Source organism: Pelodiscus sinensis, chromosome 1 (genome assembly GCF_052426305.1).
Source record: "Pelodiscus sinensis isolate ZL-2025 chromosome 1, ASM5242630v1, whole genome shotgun sequence".
In the NCBI taxonomy this organism is placed as follows: Eukaryota; Metazoa; Chordata; order Testudines; family Trionychidae; genus Pelodiscus; species Pelodiscus sinensis.
In genome coordinates, this window is record NC_143052.1 from 227,720,716 (window position 1) to 227,736,652 (window position 15,937).

At 44.5% G+C, this 15,937-nt stretch overlaps 1 protein-coding gene across 2 annotated transcripts in view; it reads left to right on the forward strand.

The window, feature by feature from the left end:
- Positions 1 to 15,937, forward strand: part of DHRSX (dehydrogenase/reductase X-linked) — a 288,314-nt gene that overhangs the window by 218,345 nt on the left and 54,032 nt on the right. For both annotated transcript variants that reach the window (XM_075915713.1, XM_075915707.2), the window contains one exon: positions 10,121 to 10,328. In XM_075915713.1, the coding sequence (XP_075771828.1) occupies positions 10,121 to 10,328 (208 nt within the window). The remainder of the gene's footprint in view (positions 1 to 10,120; positions 10,329 to 15,937) is intronic.

Here is a 15,937-nt window from a genome sequence, read left to right on the forward strand (position 1 = left end):
GTAACTTTATGTACAGGTTGGACCTCCCTGGTCTCGCACCCTCAGGACCTGAGCTGTCCTGGACCATTAGCCGGACCAGGGGAGATAAGTGCTCCCCTACTGGCTGTCCCACTACAAGCTCCTCTCCCTGGTGATCTCCAGGCTGGGAATCCCTGCCCTGCCGCTGCTCTGCTAATGCTGGCCTGATCGAGGCTCCCTGCCCTGCTGCTGCCCGCTGCTGCTGTGGCTTCCCAGGGGGTACACCAGCTAGGGCCACCCAGCCGTCGCCAGCCCCATTCAGCTGCTGCTTGCCCCGCTACCTCCAGGGTTTCTCAGGGTCCTCTGCCCCAGGCTACCCAGCCACTGTCTTCCCAGCTCCTGCGACCCAGTCCCGCTGCTGCTGTGGTTTTCCAGGGGTTCCCTGGCTGGGGCCACCAGGCCGGTGATTTGTACAGAGCTGCTCCCTGTATGGCTACGTCTACATTGGCCCCTTTTCCGGAAGGGGCATGGTAATTTTTGAGATCGTAATAGGGAAATCCGCGGGGGATTTAAATATCCCCCGCGGCATTTAAATAAAAATGTCCGCCGCTTTTTTCCGGCTTTTAGAAAAGCCGGAAAAGAGCATCTACACTGGCCCCGATGCTCCGGAAAAAGCACCCTTTTCCGGAGGATCTTATTCCTACTTTGAAGTAGAGGTGTACCGGTAGTTCGGAATAGGAACCTAGTCTGAACTACCTAGTTCGAGCCCCGTGTAGCCGCGCTACACGGGGTTCGAACCAGCGGGGATTTAAAAATGGCGGCTCCCCGCTTATGCAAATAAAGCCCGGGAAATTCAAATCCCGGGCTTCATTTGCACGTTCGGTATGCATACATTACCCCGCTAGTTCGAACTAGCGGGGTAGTGTAGACATACCCTAGGAGCTTAATACACAAGATAGTCAGGCTGGCAGAAAAGAAGTATTGTTATCCCTATTTTACAAATGAGAATACAAACTTAAGGTGAAATCCTAACTCCATTTAAATCATATTGAGGTATTTTCAATGGAGAAGATTTCAGTGGAGAAGAGATTTTGCCCCAAGAAGTCTATGAGTCTCTAGTAGCTGTGCTAGTCTGTAACTTTAAAAACAATGAGTAGTCCTCATTGTCCTCAATGGGTAGCAGGTTTAAAACTAATAAAAGAAAGTTCTTCTTCACACAGCGTGTAGTCAACCTGTGGAACTCCTTGCCAGAGGAGGCTGTGAAGGCTAGGACTATAACAGAGTTTAAAGAGAAGCTAGATAATTTCATGGAGGTTAGGTCCATAAAAGGCTATTAGCCAGGGGATAAAATGGTGTCCTTGGCCTCTGTCTGTCAGAGGCTGGAGAGGGATGACAGGAGACAAATCGCTTGATCATTGTCTTCAGTCCACCCTCTCTGGGGCACCTGGTGCTGGCCACTGTCGGCAGACAGGATACTGGGCTAGAAGGACCTTTGGTCTGACCCAGTATGGCCGTTCTTATGTTCTTATGTCCTGTGGCACCGTAGAGACTTATAAATACATAGTATCATAAGCATTCATAGGCAAAACCCACTTCTTCAGATGAGCAGAGTGAAATCTATGGTTGAACCAGGAATGTAAGCCAGATCGTCTAAATATTTGTCTAGTGCCCCTCATCTCCTATGCCCTTATTACTACCCACTTTGCCTCAGAGACAACTATTCCCTTTGTAATTAATTAGCCAATGCTTTGTACAGTCATCATGTCAGAGTTGGGCTTAAGGGAGAACTTTGAAGGAGGAGAAGATAGTGACTTTCTGAATTAGCTCAAAGAGGATCTTTTATGCATTAGTGGCAATAATGAAGGAGACATAAGGATATTTGTGTGTAATACAGGCAGTCCCCGGGTTACGTGGATCTGACTTACGTCGGATCCCTACTTATGAACGGGGCTTTTCTCGCCGCGGAGGATGCGGGAGGCGAGACCTCCCACATGCGCCGCAGTCCCGCCGCCCGTGTCCTCCGCGGTGAGAAAAGCTGCTCCGCGTCTCCCTGGTCTGCTTGGGGAGGGGGGCGGGACCAGCAGACCAGGGAGGCGTGGAGCAAAGCCACAGAGGACGCGGGCGGCGGGACTGCGGCGCGTCTGGGCGGTCCCACCGCCCACATCCTCTGTGGCGAGAAAAGCTGCTCCGCGTCTCCCTGGTCTTCGGGGGGGGGGGGAGGAGCAGCAGACTAGGGAGACGCGGAGCAAAGCCGTGGAGGACGTGGGCGGCGGGACTGCAGTGCGTCTCGGCGGTCCCGCCGCCCGCGTCTCCCTAGTCTGCTGGGGGGGGGCCAGCAGCCCCCCCCCCCAGGAGACCAGGATTTTCTCGCTGATGCCTGGGGTAGAGCAGCTGGGGGGCTGCCGGGTTGGTCCCACAGCGCCAAGGGTCGGCGCTACCAGACCATCCCAGTAGCACCCCAGCTGCTCTGGCCCAGGCGTGTCCGATTCAGCCGCTGCTGATCAGTTTCAACAGTGGCTGAATCTGGACGCCTGGGACAGAACAGCTGGGGTGCTGCCGGGTTGGTCCCCACAGCACCGCACCTTGGCGCTGCGGGGACCAACCTGGCAGCACCCCAGCTGCTCTATCCCAGGTGTCCCCAAGTCAGCTGCTGCTGAAACTGATCAGCGGCTGATTCCAGGAAGCCTGGGGCAAAGCAGCTCTGCCTCAGACTTCCTGTAGTCAGCCGCTGGTCAGTTTCAGCAGCGGCTGAATCGGGGACACCTGGGGTACTCGACTTACGTACAAATTCAACTTAAGAACAAACCTACAGTCCCTATCTTGTACGTAACCCGGGGACTGCCTGTACTTAATTGTGTATAAATGTAAAATAATTCACAGAGAGCAAGTTCTCAGATAAACTCGGCATCTGACACTGCCATTTAGTCTCCCACATGAGTGTTTGGATATTCAGACAAGTGCAGGTCCTAATATAGTCATTTAAATTAAGTGCTCAGATGTTCAATGGTGATCAGCATCCAGCAGCTGAATTGTTTAGTGGTTTACTGAGCAGTATTGTTGGCAACTGAAATGATATGTACATACTTCTTCTGATAACATATCAGAACTGTTCTAAATGGTCTCTATGTTTATTATAATAACAAGTCAGTTAAAATAGCAATTTGCTCCTCTGGGATAGTTCTGGCAATGAGAGAATACACACTGCACACATAGAAATCCTGACTTTCGTTTAAGTCAGTCTTATTTTTCCTAATTAATTTATATATTTTTTTTCATTCCATGACATCAGTCTACAAAACTGTAAATATCTCCATCTCCACAGGCTGTGAGTTCCCCACCTTTGGTTTCATGTCTCAGCTGCAAATTAATGATGCCAGCTTTATCAATAGCACATAAATACAAAACTCAGATGTAGATGTGCTGTATTGCCTAATCTTAAACTGTTGATGCTTGTGGGACTTTTGCAATTGGCTTGAGTGGGAGCAGCAATGGGTCCATAATTTGTTTTTTTACCAATCCCTTCATTTTTTTTCTACATATTTTTAATGCAAATCACAAAGTGAGAAATTTCACCATCTAGCAGCATTTCTTATTGAAGTATGATGCTGTGGCTGCCTTATCTGTTTTCTGATTTGATGCTTGTCTTGAATAATAATGCATTGGAGGGAATACATGTTCAGGAATAAAATGTTTTTCTGCATCCAGACCCAACCAGAAAGTTCTATTTTATTTTAATGAAAAAAAATCCATTGTAAAATAATGCATTACAATTAAATGTGAATTTGTAACTTTTTTTGTGTGGGTGTGTTTTACAGAAAGCTATGTTTAGTTATACATATTTCCACCACACACATAAATCAACGCACTATTGTATCCATGGCCGAATGCTGATGTGTCAAAAATCAAATCTGACCTTAAGGAGCCTACTGTATGAATAAGCTTTTTCTTTTGTCAAAAACACAATGAGTGTCAGTTATTGTTCGTTACATTTGGGCTTTGTCTCTTTTTTTTCACCTAATAATCTTAACTCTTGTCTCCACTAGAAAGTTGTACCACTTTAACTGTATAGGTACATTTAATTCTCTCTGGTGTAGATACAGTTACTGTGGGCAGAACTGCTAGCACTATTATTAAGGTTTCCTGAAACTTCCAGTTATAAGACCCTGTTTCCAGTTGCTTATAATGTTGGCAAACTTAAAATATTTGGGCTGAAATTTTCATTACATCTACCCAGCAGCGTTATTTCAGAATAACTGACGCACTACACTACACTACAAGCGTCTACACTACAAGCCTTTATTTCAAAATAATGTTGAGCTGACGACTTCTTACTCTAATTCATGTCTCATTTCACGAGGAGTAAGGGAAGTTGGAGGAAGAGTGTTCTTCCTTCAACTTCCCGCCGTGTAGACAGTGCTAAAAGCAGAATTAAGCTATTTTGACTTAAGCTACGCAATTGATGTAGCAGGAGTTGTGTAGCTTAATTCGACTTTAGCTTTGCTGTAGATGTACCCTGAGTGAGCAGAAGCTGGTGTGGTAGCAACAGAAACTGGGAGCTGACATAGGGGGCAGAGGAGACTGGGATGGAGAAACCAGTGCAGCAGTAGGGAGTAGACAGCACTGAAAAGCTGGGATATTGAGGTGGCAGGCTGAGCAAAGAAATGAGGACAGAGTTTCAGGCACAATGAGATTGGATGAGTAGCTCAGGTAAAGAGACTGGGACTGGGAGCCAGTCGGTATTGGGGCTTTTATCTTCAGCTTTTGAAATTGCCTCCCAAGTTTAAGAGGATACACATGAAGAAACCTGAAACCAAGGAGACTCTAAAAGACTGTAGACCAAGGATAGAGACAAGAAACAATTCTGTCTTGAAAGATTTAACCTGAACCAATGACAAGGGGTGAGGAACACACTTTGAAATAATTACTTTTAGTATATTAGGCTTAATTGGCATGTTTTGTTTATTTTGGCTTAGTAACTTACTTTGATCTATTTTCACTTGCAATCATTTACATCTTAATTTTCATATTTAATAAAATATATTATCAATCCCAGTGTAAATTATTGTTACGGGCGAGGGGTGGTGGAAGCAACAGCTGTGTATATATCTGTCTTTCGTTGATAGAGGGTGAACTTACACGCATTTTTTGTGTGAAACTTTTACACAGGGTTAGATGGATTAATTTGGGGATTTGGTCCTCTTTGGGGCTGTGTTCCTGTCTGTTATCAAAGGCCTTATAGCTGAGACCTGCTAGAACTGAGCTGGTTCAACATCTGTGTGACTGTGCTGGGGAAGAAGGAAGCTGTTACCCCAACTCCGTGCCTTGGCTGAGGGAGACCAGAGCTTTTGGCTCAGCAGGACAGGGTGGTGGGGCACTCCAGAAGGCAGATAGGTGGACTCAGTAGCATGAGCAGCACACTGCCTGGTAGCCCCTAGGGGGCCCCTATGATTAAATCCATCACAATAGGTATCTGTACAAGAATGGTCAGGGCAGTTAATGAAGTACAGTATATTATATTGTGCAGAATCCCATGACATCATGGCATTTTATGCAGTTCTCAGTATGTATGCTGTCAGCCTTTTGCTTGGCTACTTCAGTAATAATAGTTAACCAATCGCAAAGCAAGAGCCCTATTAGCAGCTTACTTATTAATTCATTTTCTAATGTCATATTTCCATTGGTAATGCCTGCTTAAACAAAGATTGTTGGAGTCAATCCAGCCGAATAAGAAAGAATAACACAGTAGACAGTTAAAACAGAGACTGAATGTTAATGGTCAATATGCTGCCATTTCTTCTTTAAATCCACTTTCAAAGCCACTCTAAAAACACTGGGGAGAATTTCTAATCCCAAGGCAATTTAGAATGAAACAAGTCTGAAAGGTATTGTTATATGGCTTCCCTATCAGAAGAATACTAATATCCCTCTCTTGCTCCAGGTAGTTTGCAGTGAGGCTACAAAATGGAAATGCTGCATGTTCTTGGTATCAAATAGTCTCTCAGCTATTGAAGGGTGAAAAATAGAAATGGCTTTTGTTCTTTTAGTTCACCCCTTCAGTGCCCATGAGTAAAGCTGATGATGTGTCTGGGCAAAAGAAAATCAATAGTGTGCCGCTTTTAGTAACTACTGAATGTTAGGTAGTTAATAATTTAAAAAAGTGAGCTTGCTATGCTTTGTGAGGATTACCCTGCGGTCAGACAACCAAGTAGGTTCAGTTGTTTGCTGTGCTTATGCTCTGTTTTCCTATAGTTATGCACATTAAAACTGCACTTCCTGAAACTGCAGGAAGGGTTTTCTCTGGCCTGGATGTGAATCTCTTGAAAGATGACTGTCTTTAGGAGAATAGAGAAAATATTTTTTAAAAAGTTTAAAAAACGAGTGGTCCTGTAGCACCTTAGGGTATGTCTACACTACCCCCCTAGTTCGAACTAGGGGGGGTAATGTAGTCATACGGAGTTGCAAATGAAGCCTGGGATTTGAATTTCCCGGGCTTCATTTGCATGAAGCCGGCCGGTGCCATTTTTAAATGCCGGCTAGTTCGGACTGCATGCCGCGCGGCTACACGCGGCACGAACTAGCTAGTTCGGATTAGGCTTCCTATCCAAACTAGCTGTACGCCTCCGTATGACTACATTACCCCCCCCCCACACTTCGAACTAGGGGGTAGTGTAGACATACCCCTAGAGACTAACAAAAATTATAGATAGTAATCATGAGCTTTCGTGGGAACAACTCACTTCTTCAGATGACAAATGTGACAAATGTGGAGCAAGAGGCACAGAGGGACAAATATAAAGCAGAAAAAGAGGGGAGAAGAGGAGAAGGAAAAAAACTGTCAATTAGGGTACATCTAGACTACAGGCTTCTGTCGACAGAAGTTTTGTCGACAGATACTGTCGACAAAACTTCTGTCAACAAAGAGCATCTAGACTACATTGAGTTCTGTCGACAAAGCAAGCTGCTTTGTCGACATGGTAGTGTAGACGCAAATGACAGTTTACATGCAGTAAGACCTTCTGTCGACAGAAACTCTATCGACAGAAGGCGTTATGCCTCGTAAAATGAGGTTTACCAGCATCAACAAAACTGCTGAGTTCTGTCGATATTATGTCGACAGACCTCAGCGGTAGTGTGGACGCAGGTATAGTTTTGTTGACAAAAGTCCACTTTTGTCGACAAAACCCTGTAGTCTAGACACACCCTTAGTGTCCATGCTAAATGAGGCTAATACAGTGGGCTGTAAGTGCTCAATACTTAGCTTTTGATGTCATTTGGGTGTTGAATATAACAGCCCATCCAACAAAATGTCTTTGTTCAGTCCCTGACTAAATGTGTGCTAAATGTACCGTTTGCTTATGAAGATGAAAAGCAGTTCCACAGTTTCTCTCTTGAGTTGGATCCTGTAATTCTGAAAGAGAATGGCCGCTTTTAGATCCATTAGTGAATGTCCGGCAAGTTAAAATATTCCCCAAAAAGGTTTTTCTGCATTACCATTTTGAATATCTGATTTGTGTCTGATAATCCTTTGTCATAGAGAATGTCCAGTTTGGCCAATACACATGGTAGAGGGGCATTGCTAGCACTTGATGGCGTATATCACATTAGAGAATGTGCAGTTATATGAGCCTCTGATGTGTTGGCTTATGTGGTTACATCCTGTGATGCTGTCACTTGTATAGATATGTGGACAGAGTTGGCAATGAAGTTCATTGCGGGGATGGGTTCCTGGGTGAATATGATGGGGCTGTGCTGCATGGTCACTGGAAAGAATTTGTTTCAGGTTAGGGGGCTGTCTGTAGGCAAGGATTGGCCTTTTCCCTCAAGGCCTGTGAGAGTAAGAGGTCATTTTCCAGGATAGGTTGTAGATTGTTAATGATGTGCTGGAGCAGTTTAAGTTGGGAGCTGTCCCCAGCCCCACCTGTAGCTCACCCCTTCTGCTGAGGCCCTGCCCCCACCCTGGGGTAGAGGGGAAGAGACAGGAGGGGGTGGTGCCTGTGCCCCAGCCTCCCTGGTCCTGGAGCACCAGGGAAGGAGGAGGGTGCAAGGCTCCTGCCTCCCCAGCCCTCAAACCACCAGCAAGGGAGACTCCAGCCTCCCCGGCTAGGAGCACAGGGTGGGTGTGCACTGGAGTAGCAACACTGTGCCCCCAGAATGCCTACAGCAGGCAGTTTGGGATGGCAAAGCCTGGTACATAGAAATGTTACAAGCATTATCTCTCCTCTTACAGAATGCTCATGCCCCATTCCACTCTACTTTCTCACACAGCCACCTATTTTTCAGCATATAGGCCCATTAAGGAGTAAGAATTGCATATGCATTAGAAAAAATTGCTACAGGATTACTTACCAAAAAAAAGTACTCCTTTCCTTCCTAGCACGCCATAGCATAATGACATTGTTTGGCAATTGGACCCCAAAAAGGAAGCAGTTATATAAAAGCCCAGTAGGAGCAAGTGAGATTGGGAGGTTTGTATGCCATCATCAGTTTGACACTTAATAATGGACTGTTAAAGCATTTTCCAGTGGAAATGTGAAGTATCATTGAGAAGAAGCTGATATTCTTTCATGTCAGAGAGCACAGTTAACCTTCCCTTCAAATGGTACTTAGTGTTTCAGAGAAAAGACAGAGCACGTTCAGAATTGTTAATCACATGAACTACATTCATCTCTGATTCTCTCAATAGTAAAATCCAGTTGTGTACTAATTTAAAAAAATTATCTGATACATTTTGAATTCCTTTTTTTCCCTTTGTTTTTATCCATATCCCGGTCAGGTCACCCCGATACAGGTAGCATTTTCAAAGCTGGGGGCTTCAAATTATGCTCTTAAACCCATAGCTAGAAACCTATATAGAAAATCTGAGTTGATTTTTTTGATGTGTTGAACAGCCTCAGTTCCCAGAGAAATTAAGTAAAAGCTGCAGCTGCTTGAAATTTAGACAATATTTACATAGGGGCCTAGCTATGGATTTAGGAGCCTAACTTCAGACTAGGATTGCAGGAGGTGTCTGGTATTCACCCGGACAGTCTGGTATTTTCGCCTCCTGTCCAGTAAAAAAAATTCAGAGAATACCTAAAATGTCCGGTATTTTCTGATTTTTTTACCTGGCCAGGAGGCGAAAATGCCGGACACCTGGCAACCCTACAAACATTCAGCACCTGGCCTCCCACCCCCCCCCGAATCTCCCCTGACCCCCAACACCCCCAAACCCCAGCCCCCATGCTTACCTGGTTCTGCAAGGCTGCCGGCACAAAATGGCTGCCCGCCAAGGGGAAGCAGTGCTCAACCACTCCTGTTTCACTCACTCTTAAAGGGAACATGCTGTTTTAATGCTGCTTTATTTTAATTTTTTTTAACTTAATAAGTCTTGGGGTCTTTTTTTTTTCTCAACAACTTTGATCTCTCCTCCCTCCCCCCTTTTTTCCCCTTCAATAGAATTTTTTCCAGGTGTTTTTTTTTGGGGGGGGGGGGGGGGGGGGCAGTGTTCGGTATTTTTGTTTCAACCATCTGGCAACCTTACTTCAGACACTCAAGTTTAAAATTGTATATGTAGATATATACAGTATGTATTGCCTTAATGTGTCCTAATAAAACTATACTCTTTTATTGAACTTACCAGGTAGATTTATTTCTGCTCCCACTCCCCCCACAAGAAGATAGCTGTGGGAATGGGGTTTGCCTCTCGGGGAGGTAGCTTTTTAAACTCCAGCCAGGTTTCATTGGAAAAGTTCCTTGGAAGAGTTCATCTTCAGATTAGCCTTGACCTACCCACTTGTAGGATGGCAGGCAACATTTTGAATTTCTGAATTCGCACTCCAGATGGACTTGTCACTGTCAACTGTCCACGGTGTTGAGAGCTGGTGCAACCCCAAAGATTAAATTGATCCCAACATTTTCAAAACTCCTTACAAAGTTAACTCACAATGCTGGAGGAAGGGAGGGATGATGCCACCCATTATCTAGTTAGGTAAATTGAGGTGGAGTTTGTCATTTCTCCAGGGGGGTCAGTCAGCATCAGTTTTAGAGAGTTCACATGCGATCACCTATCATCTGACATGCTAAAAGCCGTGTGTAAGATGAGTAGGAGTCTTGTGTTGCTTTTGTGTCAGGAATCCTCATTGGTCTCTGAAGTCATCTCACTTTCGTATACTTTCTTCCTTAGCGGGGGTGATGCTGGTTCCTGAAAGAAAAACAGAGGATGGATTTGAGGAGCACTTTGGTTTGAACTACTTGGGACATTTCCTATTGACTAACCTTCTCTTGGAAACATTGAAGCAATCAGGAACACACAGTCACAATGCTAGAGTCATCACCGTCTCGTCAGCCACCCATTATGTTGGCAGATTGCACCTTAATGATTTACAAAGCAGGTACAAATATTTTGTTTTCTGTTTTCATGGGACTGCCATAAGGCTGCATAGAGATTAGACTCAGTGTAAATTGTCATTCAGTGTTAGTTGTGATTTTCATAGAGCTAGGTCTACATTGCAATGTTAAGTCAGAAAAAGAAATACAATTTGCAGTATGCAAATTGCATATCTGTTCCCATTTTACTTTTAAAAGAGGCTTTTCCGAAATTTGGCCCTGTGTAGATGTGCCAAATTTTTGAAAAAAGTGTTCTTTTGACACATCCCTTATTCCTCATAGAACAAGGTTTACTGGGATGGGAAAAGAGTGCAGCTGCTTTTTTGAAAAAAAAAATTCAGAAAAACGGTATCCCAGAAAAGCAACGCAGTCTAGCCATAGCCTAAGACAGACTCAAACAATTGTGGATACCATTAACTTCATCATGCTGTGATAGCTTTTGGCTTGTGCAATGCTTTCAGTTATGGGTAGGAGAGAAAAATAACATACAAACACGTTTATAATTTGAGTCTCTTTTACACTGGCCTTGAAAACTTGTGGGCCAATTTTGATTCTTATATAATTATGATGAATGTGGTATAAAGATATTAGACTGATTTCATAATCAAGGCATGCGGGCGTATATAGGCAACTGAGGCTTTGTAAAATGGCGTTGATAAATACTAATAGACTCTGGACTCAAGTGATTGTCCTGCAGTTGGGTCCACAGGCAGATGCTGGGCCAGAGCCCATTGTCATTCTCCTCCAGTATAATGCACCACTATTGTGGCATGCCAGAGCCATTTTTAGCTGACAGGGTTTCAGTGCTTCTGGACTGCTGAAACATTGTCATCTGCCAAAGCCAGCCACTCCTGCCTGGCTGGCTGACTGGGTTTTAGCTTCTTCCCCACCCTCACACTGTCTGCTTCTCCTTCCTTGGCAACTCCGCCAGCTGGCACAGTAGCCAGAAGCACTCCGTTTGAGCTTCTCCTCAGAAGCCCTGCCAACTGGCTGACGCTGCATCATGTTGCAGGTGGCATTCTTCGTACTCAGTTACCATAACCCAGCTCCCTGCCTACACAGCTAGCCTACAACATCCCCCTACTATGCCTGTGGCTACCCTGCCTTTGCCCAGCTGCTCCTGCTCTTTCCACTGCCTTCCCCTCCACACACTGCCAAACTTCCCTGTTCTGCCTGCTGCAGCCTCACTGATCCACCCACTGGTGACTGACTGCAACCATCCACCCAACCCCCACCATTCTGGCCACACCCCTTTGGCCGCCTCCTTGCTTTGTCACCCTCCCCCCATGTCTTCTTAACTTTCCAAAAATGCTGACTGACTAAGGGCTTAACAGGATTCAGAAGTATATTAATGCCTTTTAAAAGCTGGACAAAGATGTTCCACAGGAGCATTTTTCCAAACAGCAGAAAGTGTGATTTTGTTTTCTTTTTAGTGCAAGAAAATACAAACCTTTATGCTACGTGACATACTGCTGTTTGTACCATAAGTAATTGCCTATAAGTTGTTCAGTTTGTGAGAGAACTGTGTTTTCAAGCATGATTTAACTAATTCAAATAGATTTATACTTTTACTCAAGGTCACAGAGTTTCAGCTGGTTTCATACTGAAACTAAGCATTTCACATAACTTCCATACCAAATCACATCTCAGTGTCTGTGACTCTTAACAAGGACCTTCACAAACATTTTGAAGCACCTGGTCTGAGTTTTCGTTATGGAATGAAACAAAGCCAGAAGGCTTTTGTCTTTTATTGAGAATATTTCACATATGAACATCACATTAAACATGTCAAGACTTCCTATCTGATTTCTGATTTTATTCTTGGCTAGCTATTTCATCACAAGTGTCTTTCATAATCTCTGCAGAGAAATTTCATCTTACTTGTAAAAAAACAAAGAAAATTATCCTTACACTTCACTTAACGTACATATTCATTGCCTGCGATCTGCATGCACTGGATGACACTGTTTAATGCAGCTCTGCTATGTCTCCAGACCACAGCCTCCTTTATTACCCAGAAAGCTTGTACCGTGCCTCTTCCATTTTGGATGCATGTTACCAGTTGCTCATTGTTATTAACTCTATTTTCAGAGAGATGTAAATGTTTAATTTAGAAAAGCTGGGGATTAATGTGTACAGGAAAAATCTTGCAGCAAAAATGCCAATGAGTTTTAGTATGCAGTATTGGTGATGCACAGATATAAATGAGGTCAGAGTCTGGCCAGTTGTGTGCACTTCTATTCCAATGGGAATTCTGCCTGAATTGAGTTCTGACCTATTGTATTTACATACCCGTGTGTGTGTGTGTGTGTGTGTGTGTGTGTGTGTGTGTGAGTGATATATATATATATATATATCACCAGTATGATTAAGGAGGAAAAAAAACCTGACCCTATGCCAGTGTGGAAAACTGTGACAGTATCATAAATACACAGAAATTGATTATACCACACACCTCAAGATACGTTTTTTAGAGTAGGGTAGAGCAACTTTCATAGCTATAATAAAGAAATCCCATATTGATCAATATGCTATCATTCATTGTGCCTACTCCTAAAACATGTTAATGATTTTCTCCTATTTTTTTTCTTTTAAAAGTGCTTTTAAACTACCAATGTTAACAGAGTATAGGTACTTTTCTAATGTAACATAATAACCCAAATCTACCTAAGCAATGGAATCAAGGTTGAAGTAGTCATTTCACCCTTACCTCACCCTTTTCTGCCTACATGTTGTAGTAAGATTCATGGTTCTTGGGGAGATTTCATGCCACAGAACTGCTTAAATGCCATAGCACACTACGTAGAGCCACTGTCTTAGACTTATCCCTATGTGGAATGAGTCCCCATAGTGCTTTTTTAAAACTACCCATTTTCCCAGAGACAGTGCTAAAATCCCCCCTTGTTTATGACTGCGAAATCTATACCTTTTTTGCAATTTTGAGCTGCTATGGTTGTTTGTGATTGGTCATGAGATACTGGGTTGGGTTTTCTGATTGGCTGACCATACCTCATATTATCAGGAGACTTAGCAATTTACTCAAAGGGTGATCATCTATTGTGTGTGCTCTCTCAGACAGTCTGCAAGAGATGTTGATAGAACCAAGGATAAGTGTTTATCATACACTCATCTGTTTGAAGACATTTCTGAGACTTTAAATTGGTAGTACCCAACCTGGTGACCTATTAGTAACAGTAGGCCCTAGAGCAGTGGTCCCCAACCTTTTCAGGTTGTCGGGCGCCAGGGAGCGTGGCCGTTCGCCCGCTGGGCGCCAGGGGGCGGGGACACTTGCCTGCCCAGGGGCAGCCCCCCCCGCCGCATGCCCGGGGGCGGGGCCCCCCCCATAGCCACGCGACCGGGGCCGGCACCCCCCGGCAAGCCCCACGCGCCTGGGGCCGGCGCCCCCCCCCCCCCCCCGTAAGCGCCGCGGGGCTAAGGCCGGGGCCGGCGCCGGGGCCAGGGCACGCGCGGCACCCCCGGGGGCGGGGCCAAGGCCAGCGCCGGAGCCGGCAAGGGCACGTGCGGTGCCCCCGGGGGCAGGGCCAAGGCCGGGACCAGCGCCGGGGCCAGGGCACGCGCGGTGCATCCGGGGCCGGGACCGGCCATGCGCCTGGGGCTGGCACCTGCCAGCCCAGATTGCTCCGCGGGCGCATGTAAAGAGCCCGGCGGGCGCCATGGCGCCCGCGGGCACCGGGTTGGGGACCACGGCCCTAGGGGATACCTCTTCCTCTAGTGGAGACACCAGGGAAAGTCAGAAAGCCATCACTACTTCAGTGCACAAACAGCAAAGTGCTGGCTAGTGTTAAACTCTTTGCTTCACCCAATTTCTCCTATGACCTACTCTGCAGACTTCTTGTTGGATTTTTCTTCTGTTTCTTTTTTTAAAAATTGGAACATTTCATGAATTTGCACGCCATCTTTGTGCAGGGGCCATACTCATCTATTTTATGTACCCTACACCTCTGTTCTGTTGTCCCAACTCCCCAAAATTCTGGTTTGAAGTTGCAAACCACATTGAGTATGCTGGACACCATATACCGTCAAGAGAAATAATTTTAAAATGGCCTCTTTCCTGGGAATAAAGTTCAATAAATATATACTGTGACCCTTGTTATGTTTCTCATTCTCATGTTTTTGCTTTTAATGCTGTGATTTCTCCATGTCTTTCTCTAGTTCTTTCCTGTCCTTTCCCTTACATTACTTTGCATCTTTGTCTTTTGATTTGTTTGTTGTATTACATTGTTTCCTCCATTATTTTCTCTCTTTTTAATCTATTTGTGCTCATCTAGACTACACTAGAGTGCTCAAAGAGGATATGCAAATTCTGCGGGAATTTGCATATCTTCTTCCAATCTCACTTTTGAAAGCAGAGCTTTCGAAAAAGAAAGTAGTTTAGACGTGGCTTTTTCAGCCAACCCCCACCTTTGTTGAAAAGCCACATAAACCTCATTTTTTGAGGAAGAGCAGCTTTTTGACAAAGGGGGGGTTGCCGAAAAAGCCACGTCTAAACTACTTTCACTTTCGAAAGTGAGATCGACACTCTAGAGTAGTCTAGATGAGCCCTTTGATTTCTAGTTTTACATTTTAATCTTTTTTCTTCATTTGTATATTTATTTCTCTATCTTCTTGGACTTTTTGGTTCTGCCTTTCTATATCTATCCCTGCCTTTGTTTTCCTTGTCTGCATCTTCTGCTTCTCATTTTCACCTCCTTTTTTTCTGTTTGCTTCTCATCCTCTTACACCCACCATCCCCATTTCTCTCTTCTGGATGTTTATTTCCCACTACCAGGGCATGCTGGTTACACTGAGACAAGACACAGTATGTTACACTTTGACAGGGCATAGCTTTCTTCATGTGTTTTCTTGCAAAGGGAAACTCACAAAAGCAATGACTGTTCTCACAATGCTTTTGCTGATGAACATATTGAAGAGCATCAAATGTCTTTGTGGTCTTTCAGATGTAGTTCATTTTCAAAGGATCTCACATGAGCCAACATGTGGACCCATAAGGTGAATCACATTCCATCTTCTACATTTTTAATAAAAACTCTTTAAAGAGTAGTGTACTCAATGAATATATTCTCTGCATGCAGAAAACAAAGTTGTGACTTGAGGTTAGTGTGAAACAACTTTCATGTCCCCTGAGAGTTTTTGAGAATTTGAATATTTTTCCCCAATCCCAAATGGGATGAAAAATTGAAATCTCAAAACAAAAACAAAAAATGCAGACATATAATCTAAAAATCTCATTAGATTGGGTCAGTCAAAATGATTCAAGGTATATGTACACTCAAAGCTGGAGGTGTAATTCCCGGCTTGAGTAGGCATACCCTCATTAGCTCTGGTCAAACCAGTACACTAAAAATATCCAGCTACCCCAAGAATGTGCTTCAGATGTGGTCATACTTGGAATGTCTAGCCCTGCCCACCACTCACAGCTAACCTGTATTTTTAGTGCACTAGCTCCATTAGAGCTAACCTGCCCACCACTCACAGCTAACCTGTCAGCTAACCTGTATTTTTAGTACACTAGCTCCATTAGAGCTAGCACAAATAGGCCTCCTCAAAATGGGATTTACAGGCCCTGCACAAACTGCATACGTATCCATAGAAG